This window comes from Alligator mississippiensis, chromosome 11, assembly GCF_030867095.1.
Source record: "Alligator mississippiensis isolate rAllMis1 chromosome 11, rAllMis1, whole genome shotgun sequence".
Taxonomy (NCBI): Eukaryota; Metazoa; Chordata; order Crocodylia; family Alligatoridae; genus Alligator; species Alligator mississippiensis.
The window spans coordinates 13788235-13800706 of NC_081834.1; the positions used below are offsets into that span (position 1 = coordinate 13788235).

At 47.0% G+C, this 12472-nt stretch overlaps 1 protein-coding gene across 5 annotated transcripts in view; it reads right to left on the reverse strand.

Moving 5' to 3' along the window:
* NTRK3 (neurotrophic receptor tyrosine kinase 3) overlaps window positions 1-12472 on the reverse strand; it is a 314023-nt gene that overhangs the window by 96369 nt on the left and 205182 nt on the right. For 2 of the 5 annotated variants that reach the window (XM_059714589.1, XM_019477849.2), the window contains one exon: window positions 8247-11050. The exons of the other annotated variants lie outside the window; for them this stretch is intronic. In XM_059714589.1, the coding sequence (XP_059570572.1) occupies window positions 10932-11050 (119 nt within the window). In that variant the 3' untranslated portion in view covers window positions 8247-10931. Of the gene's footprint in view, window positions 1-8246; window positions 11051-12472 lie in introns of those variants that run through there. 5 annotated transcript variants of the gene reach the window in all.

The following is a 12472-nucleotide window of genomic DNA, read 5'->3' on the forward strand; positions in this document are numbered from 1 at the left end:
ACAATAAATAATGGAACGCTCCCTGCCTCAGACCCTCGCCCTTTTCCTTAGCTCTGATGCCTGGTTTCATCTTGGGGGTTATAAATGATTCATGGGCTCTCTCTTTCTCTTGCTCTCTTTTTTTTAAATATCAGGGAACTAAGTCAGAATCTTTATTCCAAGGACTGCGAGGCGGCACGCGATGGCTCCTGCTCCTGCCTTCTCTGCCTGGGCCAGGCTGTCCCTCGAGAAATGACCCCTCAGGCTTTCACATTTCTTCCCTGACATTTCAGGCCATTCGTCAGGCAGAACTATCTTCATGTGCCCAAAGCTGGAAAAGTTCATTGCTGAGGACTCCAGCTTTGTCTGCCTGTGACGGAGGAAATACACTGCCCACTTCACATCCACCCCGAGAATATCTCCCGTCACCCCAAACTATATCAGGGAGGAATCACGGCTCCTCAGAAATATCTCACAGCTTTATCCATGGAGGCTACGGTTCTCCTCTCCTCCCAACAGAAGAGTAACAGCGGTGCTGTGATGGAGCTAAGTATTACACTCAACATGTGCTTACCAAAGAAAGACCCGAGGAGCAGAGACTTCCCAGTAGAGCGCTCACTTATCTTACAGGAGAGCTGGAAAGAGAACTGCGAAGCCCTGACTTCTTTTACTTCTTGCAGACTCCTAGATCACACCCTTTTCCAGCCTTTCTCCTTTCCAAAAACACAGCCAGCCCACCAATATTTACTTCTTTTTAGGCATGCACCAATAGACCTCCTGCACCGTGTCCAATGAATATCTACCTCCCAAACATCTCTTCTTCCAATCGGGACTATTGATAACTTCTCATCTCCAACAACTTCCCAGTCCAGATGAGATGGACAGCCTTTGTTTCTCTAGCTCAAACTGAGCGCTGAAGTGTGAGAGGCCTGCCTCAGCAAAAGCGCCAAGCCCTTGAGAGTGGGTCTTCATTCAAAGTGGGGAGGGAGGAACAGAGGACAGAGAAGCCATTCATTACTCTGTCCCTCCCAGATGCAGGCTCTGCCAAGCTTGGATTTGGCAGAAAAGACCCTTCTGTTACATCATGTCGGGGCCCTCTAGAGAAACAGGAAAGCTGAATCCCCCCGCTTTAATTCTGCCAGAGATATTCCTCCCCATGATAGCCCTCCCTGGCTGTTTCTTTACAGCTCCACCTCCTGTCTGAAAGAGCTGGGCTGTATTTCAGTCCTCCCCATATCCCCCACTTGCGAGGTACTGAAGATCCTGCACCTGGAGGCTTAGAAGAGGTGGATGCTCACCAGAACCCAGACTATGACACATGGTCCCCTTCATCTCCCGAGACATCTCACAGGAGATGTTTTCCTTCACCCAAAGCCTGTCATCAGTACCAATCTGTAAATTATCTGGGAAACTCAACCTAGCGGCACTCCATCCAACCGGGTGTTTGGAACAGGATTAGATGTCTCACAGACTACAGTGATGGGGAGGGTTGAACTAGAGCAGCTCTGAATTACCGTAAATCCCTCTGAGATCATCAAGGTTAAAGCGAGCTCTGAAGCTAGCCACGGGACAGAATTTGCATCCAAGATGCATTGGCAGCGACTTCGCTGACTTCCTCTGAGGCAAAGACTATGGATCTTGTGTTGGAATCCAGCCACGAGTGTTACATGCACATGCAAAAGAGGTGTACCCATGGGATGAGGATAACTGCTGGGCCTTGGCTGTTTCCACCTTCTCCTATATTTTTCAATAGTTAACCGTGAAGAACAAGGTGCAAAGTGCTTGCTGCCTCTCCAGGGGAGACAAAAGGATTAGGATGAACAGCAGACTCAGTAACACCTAGGGGTATCTGGTCCAATCCGCCTGTTAACCTCTCAGTTGTTAGTTCAACTGGCCTGAGACTTGTATGTCGGAGTCCTTTTTTTGCCAACAGAAGGCCTAGAACTCAGAGTCAGAATCAGCCCTTGCTTTTCGTGTTTCTCTCTTACCCCTGCAGATTATGGCATTTTTTAAAAGGACAATACTACCTTTTCTTTATTCGCCTGGTTGCTTTCTGCTAAACGGGGAGCCAGAATTTGTTAAAGAAAATAGAACAGGCTCTTTTCAGTGACCAATGAAATGGGAGCTCACATTCTCAAAGCCTCCCTCCTAATGGTACCAACATGCCGAGCTGGATGGAAATCACACATGCAGCATAAGGCAGTAATCCTTTTGTAATGCACACTCAGCTGGAATCAGACTAAAGAAAAGAAGCATTCAGGCAGGTTTTGTTTTTGCTTATTGCCAGTAAAAACAAGGGACTGGCAGTGCGGTCTACTAACAGCCATTGTATTTCTGCCCTTTCTGGGTCTCCAAAGGCAAGTCTGGTACTTCAGGACACCTCACACATCCATGCAAATGCAGCTTTATCTTAACCTGTAGCTTTTTCTGCTATTCCAATCCAGGGCTGTTGCACAGCAATGCTAGTGCCCAATCTGCAGCTTCACCCTATTCTAGCAATGGGCCCCCACGCAGCACCAAACCTGCTGTGTTTCCTGTACTCAGTCCCAGGCTCTTTCCTGAGCACAGACTGACAATTTCTCACTAATGCTATCTGATGCACAGAAATGTTCACTGTGTGCTGAGATCGGATCCATCACACTTACTTTTTTCCCCACTAAATCAAGACTGATTTGAACACAATATATTTCATACAGTATCTCCCTGGCAGGTAAAAATTCAGCACTTACCTATGTCTTTAAAAGAGCTGCTTTCTCAATCATCTTGAATGTCAGAAGTGATGCCTCTCGGGGATGAGTAACTGAAGTTATTCTAGCATTGCTGAACAGGCAACTGAGGCTTGAACACTGTTAAACATGCAAACCTCTCTGGCACAAGCTGATCCCCACCCAAAACCAGGGGGTCACTTTTGGTGGGATATCAGATTAAATGGCACCAACCAAGGTTCTGGGTTACTGCAAAAGTACAGCTGTTTCAAAGACCCTAAATTACCACTAGAAACTGAAGACAGCAAAACCAACATGCATTCCTGGTGTGAAACATGTCCGATGACTTTTAATGTGCTAGACCCAAAGATGCATGAGTAGATCTGAATATAAGTGCCAATGTTAACTGTCTGCCCAGCCCAACTCACTCATTCAGTATGCTGTTTGCAACCCTGGCATTGCACCGGTATGATGTAACTGCTGTCATTTATCACTGAGGTATTGGGGCCTCAGTGGGTTAGACACTGTATGCATATAAATAAGTTGCAATGCAGCGCTATGATTTTGGTACCTTGCCATATCAGGCTGCCATGCCAGTCCTGAAAGATGTGCCATGATACTCTAATTCCTTGGCAGACCAGCTTAAAGTGAAAAAGGGAGCACCCCCCTGTATTAGCTGTGTAGTAAGAAACAGCAAACACCCTGTGCTCATGCCCATCTCACTGAAGGCCCTCCCATATTCATTGGTGATATAAGCAGGATTAGCTTTTTCAGGCACCCTGGCAGATTCCTGTGTCTGAATGAAACCCCCAGTCTGGTTCTCTGACTCTCCTTGGCAGGTATTTCCCACAGCAGTCACACGTTCCTCCCTTGCTCCTCCTGGGTCCTTCAGGGAGTGGATGTGAGTCCTGGCCTTTCCTTCTGTTCAAATCAGTTTGGAGGAAGCCTAGGAAATCAGGCTAGCATCAGTCAGGCTACAGGCTCTGGCAGTAAATGTAAGCTGAACCTCTTTCCTTTTGCCACTGGGAGAGAGGGTTATCTCAGTAGCAACCTCTATCATGTTACGGTGACAGCCCCCTCTAGTGAAATATCTATCCCCAGTTGAGAAATACTGTGGTAGGGACAGATCTTGATGCAGTATTAATAAGGTTCAAGAGCACCTTTACGGTTGCCACAGTCATCATTCTCCTGTTATCAACTTTCACGCAGCCAACCAGTGATCGGAAACAGAAGCCTGGGACCAATCGCACCACAGGAAACTTGAAGCAAATGCTTCAGGAAAAAAAGAAAAAAGCAGAAGGCAAAAGCAGCTGAAAGGTATCCGGGGGGAATAAATCACAGGGCAAGTCTTTACAACTCGCTAGCACATTTGCAGATATCAGGATCAGGTCACATATGACTCATTAATGCAAAAGCAAAGAGTTTAACCAGGTCCCTGACTGAATTCCTTTGATTCAGTAGTTACACCCGCTAGTTCAGAATTAATAGCAAAGTTCAGACACAATCATCTTGGAAGTGGTATTTTGCTTTACTCCTAGAGAATCACCACCTTTATTTGACAAAGGAATCCGCTGCCATCTAGTTACCAGCAGTGTCAAACTGCCATCTAGTTACCAGCAGTGTCAAACTGCCATCTAGTTACCAGCAGTGTCAAGCTGAGAACTGAAACACACCTTAACCCTAAGGCTCTGCTTTGGAAAAACTCAATTAACTGGTTGTTTCAGATGTCTGCATTAATTGAACAGGAGTGGGAACTTACCTATCAGATGGAAGCAACATCTCAAAGTCCTCTGAAGAAAGAAAGAAAAAAAGAAACCCCCTTCGTAGCACATCCAACTCGATGAAACTCAACACTAAAAATTTAATCAGCTGATGAACCTACCAACTTGAGAGTCTGACAGTGGTAGAAAAATATCACGGCTGAACCACTGAGTTATTTGAATCTTGATCTTCTGGCCAATTGTTTCTTTCCTGGCATTAAATATTTAATCACTCCTGCACCAGAGAAGTACTAAGGAAGAAAACCTTAGTACCAGAGCCACACAAAAGGGACTATGGTATCAGGAGCCCACCTCTGTGCACAACCACAGCTTTAAACAGCAAGTGTTGGGGGCTCACAATACAAATACAAGAGGGAAGAAAGATCTCTGCAACTGGATTCACTCCAAAGAGTCAGTGACTAGAGGAAGGGAAAAGGAGATAGGACTCGGCTGCATGGCCTGCTCTTTTAGGAGGCTGGCTCCTCTGCTGAGTTTGTAGTAGTTTGGTTAGTAGTAGTTTGGTTACTGTTTCCTACAACAGTAGGAACCAAGGGAAGAAAATACAGAAGTAATGTCAGGCCAGTGAAGACCATCAGGAACCAGAGCTGCTGGCACTCCTATCTGCTGGGTTTCACGTGCATTAGCATTTTAGGGAAGGCTGTGACAGCCACACCTGTCTCCTTCCAAATGCTTTGATTTTCTTTTTGTCCAAGTCCTAGACTGCATAAGAAAGACTGATCTCTCCTTATGCTCAAGAAATGCTAATCTGCTTTTTGGCCCAATATTACTCAACGTGGCGGGAACATGCAGTCTCTGTGACTGCTCCCAGTGACTGGTATGGCCTGGAAGTACTTCAGAAGCAGCACGAGCTCGCCCTAGAGAAAATGTGACGGGAGATTGTTTTGCACTATGCCACAGAGCCTGGGACAGGTCATCTCAGTCAAAGGGAGAGAAGGGAGAGCATGGATGTAGCCTTGGGAAGGAAGAGGGAGCAAGGCAGAGATTTCAAAGAAATAAGCACAAAGCAAAAGACACAAATGTTCAGAAGGGAGAAAATGTCACCTCGTCAGCTTAAACAACCTTCCACTGATGTCACTCACCAGGCGCCCATCAGAAGAACTATTTCCCCTTCAAAGTGACTGCATTCATTTTCCTGCGGCTTGTTAAACTTTTGCACCAATTGATCAGTGCCTGAAGGCGTTGGTAAATACCAAGGTAACAAGGACTCCTTGGCTCATTACATAAGCCACAGCTGAAGCAGTTCCGAACGTTAAACAAAAATGAAGCCGCCCTGCATTGATTTCTTGCGTGCGCTCTTTTTCTTCTGCTCCTTCAAGCCTGTGTTTAAAGCTTTACTACTGTATCGAGGGCTCTTTATCCTCTGCTAATGCCAGGGCTTAGCCCATGGGATCTGCAACTTGCACTGGGTACAAATCGAAGCGAAGAGCGGATGCTCCGCTACAGTTCTGTGAAGTTCTTGGAGCAACCCTCACCTCTAGAGGGAGTGTGCTGGGAACTGAGCCAGCTGCCTTGCCCTCTACATGGAGAAAGGGGTAGACTGTAAAGATAGAGATGTTTAGGGCCAGAACCACCTTCCCTAAGAAATTCTTCTGGTTTCTAAAGAAAGAAGCACTGATCAGGGATACACTAATGGTTTCCAAAATCAATAAAACAAAAGCCAGAATTTCTGAGTCCATCTTCTGGGGCGTGGGGGGGAAGGAGAAGGACAGAGTAGGGGCAAGGCCTCTGAGATGTCCCTGCACATAGTTCTGCCAACAACAGACCTCAGCCCTGACCTCTTCTGCTCTGTAAAGCTGCCAGTGTTGGCCTGGTCTTCCAGCCCCGAGATGCTACCGGGCCCCACCTCAAGAACTCAGGAAGGGCTTGGTGATGTGGACACTTGTCCTCTGCAGTCGGAGCAGAGCCCACCAAACCCATTGAAACTTTGAGCAAAATGCTTTGGAATCCATCTCCAAAAGAAAAATGCTAATTGTAAGTTAATGAAATGTGCCGCCTCTCAGCCCAGCAGGGTTCAGTCTTGTCCTCCCACCCGCAATGAGGGCACGCTCTTTTTTTGGTTGTGACGTAAGCCTTATCCTAGCTCACAGAAAGAAGTCAACAAATGCTGCTTCCTCGGACAGGTGCTTGGATAGTACTCTCTATGACATGACCTCACTGATGTCTCAATGGGTATGGAGATCTAACACCAGCATTAGGGCCCAGCCATCAGATACACACAACCTCAAGCCCAGCCACCGGCACAATGAGAAGCAGATACACAATCCCACCCTCCCTGTGTACAGTTCAAACCCTAAGGCCTAATGACTTTTGATTCTCTGGAGTTCACAGCTTCCAAAGCACACGGAGGGCATGGACATTTATAGATAAGGGAAATGGGCTGTCCTGGAAATGTGAGGCAGGCAGACTAAGATCTGGCTATAACTAGGCCACAATGAAAGGCTGCAGTAATTTTTAATTAGGTCCCTGCCAGAAGCAGTATTGATCTGTGAGCCCTGGGAGGGTGTCTGGGGGAGCTCCCACAGACTGAATTGTTTCCAGCATCCCAGGGAAGAGAAGCAGGCCAGGATATGGCACCCATTGCAGCAACAAGTGGGACAGGCTGTGAAGCACATCTTATGCATGAAGCATCCCCTTCCTCCAAGACAGCACACACCTGCCTCTCTAAACAGACTGAGCCAAAGCCCTGAGTAAGGGAGAGCCTAAAGCAAACTCTGGGTGCTCATAGGCTCTGCTGCCATCTGTTCCTCAGCCCCATTCACCAGGTGCAAAGATCTCCTAATCAGAAGGGAAAATAAAGCAGGAACGTCATTGCAGTATCTGTGCAATGCACAAACCTGAACATCAGCTCAGGACATTAAGGGGACAGAGAGATACCAGAGTATGGTGCTTTATTTTGCTCATTAGGGGCCATTGCAAAACCATCAAACTCCCATCAGCTGTCTCGGGAAAGTTACAGTGACCCTGCTCTACAAGCATCTATTGATGTCAGTTCAAACACTTTCCATCTGGGGGCTCTCTGGGGTTCCTCTCCCTTTTCACACATACGCCTGCAGACACTGCGGGGTCAGTGCGGTGATGCTGACAGGGTTATACAAATGATGGCTCCTCTTAACAGCCTTGCTAGTGAGGCTACCCCTGTCCCTCCAGTGTGCCAAGCCACAAACCACCAAGAATCTCAGCTCTACTGCTGGGCCACCGAGAAACCTCTCCACGAAGAGGAGGAAAAGCTTGAGTACAACATGGTCACCTCCATCCCTGCTCTATACTCCCATCACAGCTGTTGTCAGCACAGGCTAGCTTTCTCTTGCAGGAACAGCTGCCTGCATGTCCCAAACTTCAGAGGGCACCATGCACATTCTTACAGGCCCTCCACAGAAGCAGCAAGAGCCAGGGGCACTTCCAAAAGTGCTCCTTGAGCAACAAGTGCATGCAGAGCTGATGCAAACTTCAGGGCTCCAGATAAATTGATGAAAGGCCGCCACTGGAACTCCTTCCAGGGTGAACGAGCCTGTCTTTGCAAGCCCTTATGTTGCTCCTTGACTTCCTGGGCCCTGGGGTAGAAGGCCATTTGAGCTAGAAACCCTAGGCATGGAAACATATGCTCAGCTGCTCCCCAGCTCTAATGGAAGAGAAGTCTCATAACCAAAGCCAGCACGAGAACCAACGCTCAACATGGAGCACCTTTCAAAGCGAAACTGTAAATTCCCTTCCCTGTGCCCACCCAGCCCCACCCCCAAAACAATCTGTACGTGGAGCATGTCATTAAAAGTAGACTATGGGATGCGTTGTTCTGAACTTTTATTTATTTTGTCTTCAAAGAAGAAACCTGGGGCAGCTGTTTCGTTAGAAAATAAAGTGTTTATTAAGAAACTAGACATTGAACACCCCTAGAATCTCTGTGAAAAGGGACCGTCCCCATTTCCATAGCACAAGATGACAGTTATGGCAAGATAAGAATGCTCAGGGATGGAGGATTCTCATTGACAGAAAAATGAGGTAATGATTTACAATAATTAAAAAATAAAATAAAAATAAAAATCCTTAGACTTGCTATTTAAAGCCACCGATTGCAAAATGACCATGACCGGCTTTCGTTTTCAGCAGTGAGGAACCAGAGACTTTTAGTTGGTATTTATATAATCAAGTCATCAATCACAGTGGGGAGAGCTGCATTAAATTATTCTGTGTGGTCTCTTCTGAGCAGAAATGGGCCTGAGCTGCAGAATTCAGCCCTCCCCTGGGCGGTTTGATTCAGACCTCAGGTTCACACGTCTCTTAAGACTAACGCAGACAGCGGAGAGCATTGTCCCCTGACCAGTGCCAGGGAAGAGGAGGCTGAACAGTTCAGATGAACAAGACATCCCCAAATCAGATGGGCTAATTTCAGAAGGCAGGGAGTTCAGTTTGAACACAGCACCCTGTGCTTTCGATGCTTTTCTGAAGTTTCTGCAAAAATTGAGGTGGAAATCATGAAAGCCACAGGTCATTTCTTGGTACACGTCTCCCAAATTTCCTGATCCAATTTGGGTTGGAAATATCATCGGCTACTGCCCTTCGGTCCAAGTTTTGGTCAGGGTTTCTTATTTGATCTGAACAGAACCAGGCCACCCAAGTCCTAATGCAGCTGCCCCCTCACTCGTGGGTTTAATTTAAAAGAAATCATTGATACCCTTTTTAAAATATATATCTATATATATAGATGTATATAAATCTCTATATATACTTATAGATATGTATCTATATATAGAGAGATATATATTCTCTTCTACTGCACTTCACATTTTTGCACGTGTGAATCAGTAAACGAAGAGACTGGAAGGTCCACAGGCACATTCCCCTGGTGAGTCTGAGACCAGACCATTTCTGCCATCTCCAGGAGGTGCACGGGGGGACATCCCTAAATGCTGGGTGACAACAGAACAGCCCGTTCTGCCACTTCTGCTCGATCTGGGCTGACGGGGACTGTCTCGCTTTCCAATGGCAGCACCCTACCAGGGCCGGTGAGTTATAAGCATTCCTGACATGGGAGGAAAGCCTCAGTACACTGAAGAGGCAAGCAAGGTGACTGGCTGGTGAGAGAGCTCACGGTTGGCAACTCCGGTCAAAAGAGATCTGGCCACACCTGGATCTGTTGGGGAAGGATCGGGGGGGGAAGTTGCCCCTGAAAATCTGCCTCATTTGATAGGTTTTCTGTTATATATGTGAGCAAATCTTCATTCCCCAGAGAGCAAATCTTCATTCATGGTCTGGCGAGTCCAATGGCGCATTGTTGGGAGGGCAGCTGGGTTCTCTTGAGGATACGATCAAGGATTTCCCTTTTTTTTTTCTCCGTCTTAGAGGATTTGGAGGAAGTAAGACAAGATGGGGGAGGAGGAGGAGGAGGAGGGAAGAAAATACAAATATTGACCAGAGAACAGGATCAATATTTCTGTTTATGCCACAGAAGAAGCAACAGGATGCTTATTTCTCTTCCCCTTCGGTTTGTCCGCCGTGAGCTGATCATTCTGTGGGCATGACGGGGTTATGGCAAATCTCTAGCTCAGTGGAATAGAGGGGAGGGCTCAGGGAATGGCAAAAAAAGGCCCCTAAGTGGGACCAGCGTGTGTCTGATATGCTTTTCCACTTCACTTACTGCCCTAGTCCTGGCAATGTCACTGACCATCCTGCACATCCATGTGGGAAGTCCAGGAAACTCCTCAGATAAAGCTCATCGGTCAAGCAGCAGGGAGAGACCAAAGTACAACAACGAGATAGTCAGATCCAAAGAGCTGCTCTAACACGCAATCAAAGAGAACGCCTCCTAGAACACGTGCACTTCCAAAATAACCACCTTCTCTTCCCGTTAAAGAAGTATGCTTTTTTTTTTTCCTACTCCTTCCCATCTTCACTCCCAACATGATTTCCTGTGCAAACAATGGGAGCAGGTCTGCCTTTGTTCTTACCAAAAGTCTTCACTCTGCTTTTGTATCTTCCAGGCTCCCCGTCTCAGCTCGCTCTGGGAGAGCTCCCATTGCGTTGCCACAGTAAGGGTGATGGCAGCATTCACTGGGTGTTGTGAAGACACAAGCTTACAAGAAAAATCTCCAAGCAGGGAGGACATGACTAAAGATGTTGGTTTGGTTGGCTTGGTTGTTTTTTTTTTTTTAAAGCAAAGTACTATTATTTACTGTGTTATTAGGATGGCTCCTTTAAATTGGGTTTTAATTTTCTTTATTTGCTCTCATTGCCACGGTTGTGCCTTGCAGGAACATTGAACGAACACAGCGACCATTGGAGGAAAAGAACAACCCTGCTATCTGGTGACAGAAAACCACAGTTTCAGTTGGCTTTAACGTGTGGACAGGCGGGGCTGCAGAGTCCTACAAGGAGGAGACCTCGATCCATACAGACCACGCTCACTGCTTCCCACCTTTCTGAGGGCACAGCCTATAAACTTGACATCAGAACAGGGACCTTTAAGGAGTTTTTAAAAGCCATGGCGTCCTTTGCTGAAATAAACACTGACATCCTCAACATAAATGCCTTGATTAAGAGGTTTGGAATGTCCGGGGAGGCTTATTGGATTCAACATAATTTCTCTGAAACCTAAAGGGGGGAAAAAAACAGAAAAAAGAAAAAAGCAAAATAAAGTAAACGAAAAAACAAAAAAGAGCAAAACTAGAAAAAAAGAGAGAGATATTGACACACATGTAATTATTAAAAAAAGAACCAAATGAATAACCAGAGAATGGCTGCAGTTAAATTAAAATCAAACTGCCCTCTCCATGCCGGGCCTAGCTTGCTACCTCTTTCCATGATGAAAGGAAAGTCTCCTCGGGAGGCACATGCGCTACATGAATGTGAGAAGGAAAGGGTGGGGTGGGGGGATGTGCGAGTACTCCTCGATTTGATGAGTAAATGCAGCTTCTCTTACACAGATGTGTGTTAGAAGACGGAAAAGATCTCATCTAGGCCCTCTCCCCAGCAGCGAGTGGCAGGAAACACTGGGATCATTCCTGCTATAGGGTCTCCAGTGCTTTCTTCTGTCAAGGCAGAGAGATCTCAAGCAGTGGTGTTGACTACCGTGCCTGGGAGATCATTTCACGGCCCCAAACTCTGCCATCTACCTCTGTGTATATGCACTAAAGGGGTCAACTGGATGGAAAGCTCCTTCCTATGTGGGCACAATCCCACCCCTGGAAGGGTATTCTAGATGTAGTCTCCCCATGAAAGAGGTAAAGTCCGGTCAGGTCTGCAGAAAACAAGAGTGGGCCAGTGTCTGCCCTCCTCAGTCCCAAGGAGCTTAAAAGGCACGCATAATATTGCCTGGGATGGTGTCCTCTCCATGGACTGCCGCAATCAGGGAAGTCCCTACCACAGTAGCTCCAATAGGACCACAATGTCAAAGCCTGAAGGCCTGCTGCTGGGGCTGGAGTTAATGCAAAAGTCCTGAACAGCTCTGGGATTTCCCAGAGATTTGCTGGGCTTGTGGGGAGACCCTGTGGCTAATGTCATGGGGTTAGAGAGAGGAAGCCTTTTCCGCTCCTGACGGCATGAAGTATAGGACCTCCATGAAGGAATCCACCTGGAGAGTTCCTGTTCCAGAGTATGGAAGGAGGAGAAAACTGGTTTGGAAGCTACCTTTATGTATTCCTCATCCTGGAACCACCAAAGTGCCAGTCCGGCCACCAAAATGTATCTTACAGTAGCCTTGGGGTCGCTCTAATTACGTCTGCTGCTCATGAGCTCACAAGGCAGTCCCACAGCTGGAATCATCAGGGCACCTTTGCACCGAAGGCCACAGGGAGAGGGCAGGAGCTGTTTCAGCACTTCTTTGCAAAGCATGCAACTCCTGGGCAGGGAGTTCTCATCACAGTGGTTAAGCTAGTTCAGAGCTGCTACCCTCTCCCTGAGAACAAAATGAATCAATGAAAGGCTCAGTGTCCCCTGAAGTGCTCAGGCCAGGCATGAAAGGAAATAGGACAGGAGGCTTGTATTCATTAACATCTGAATCTAAGACATGAAATA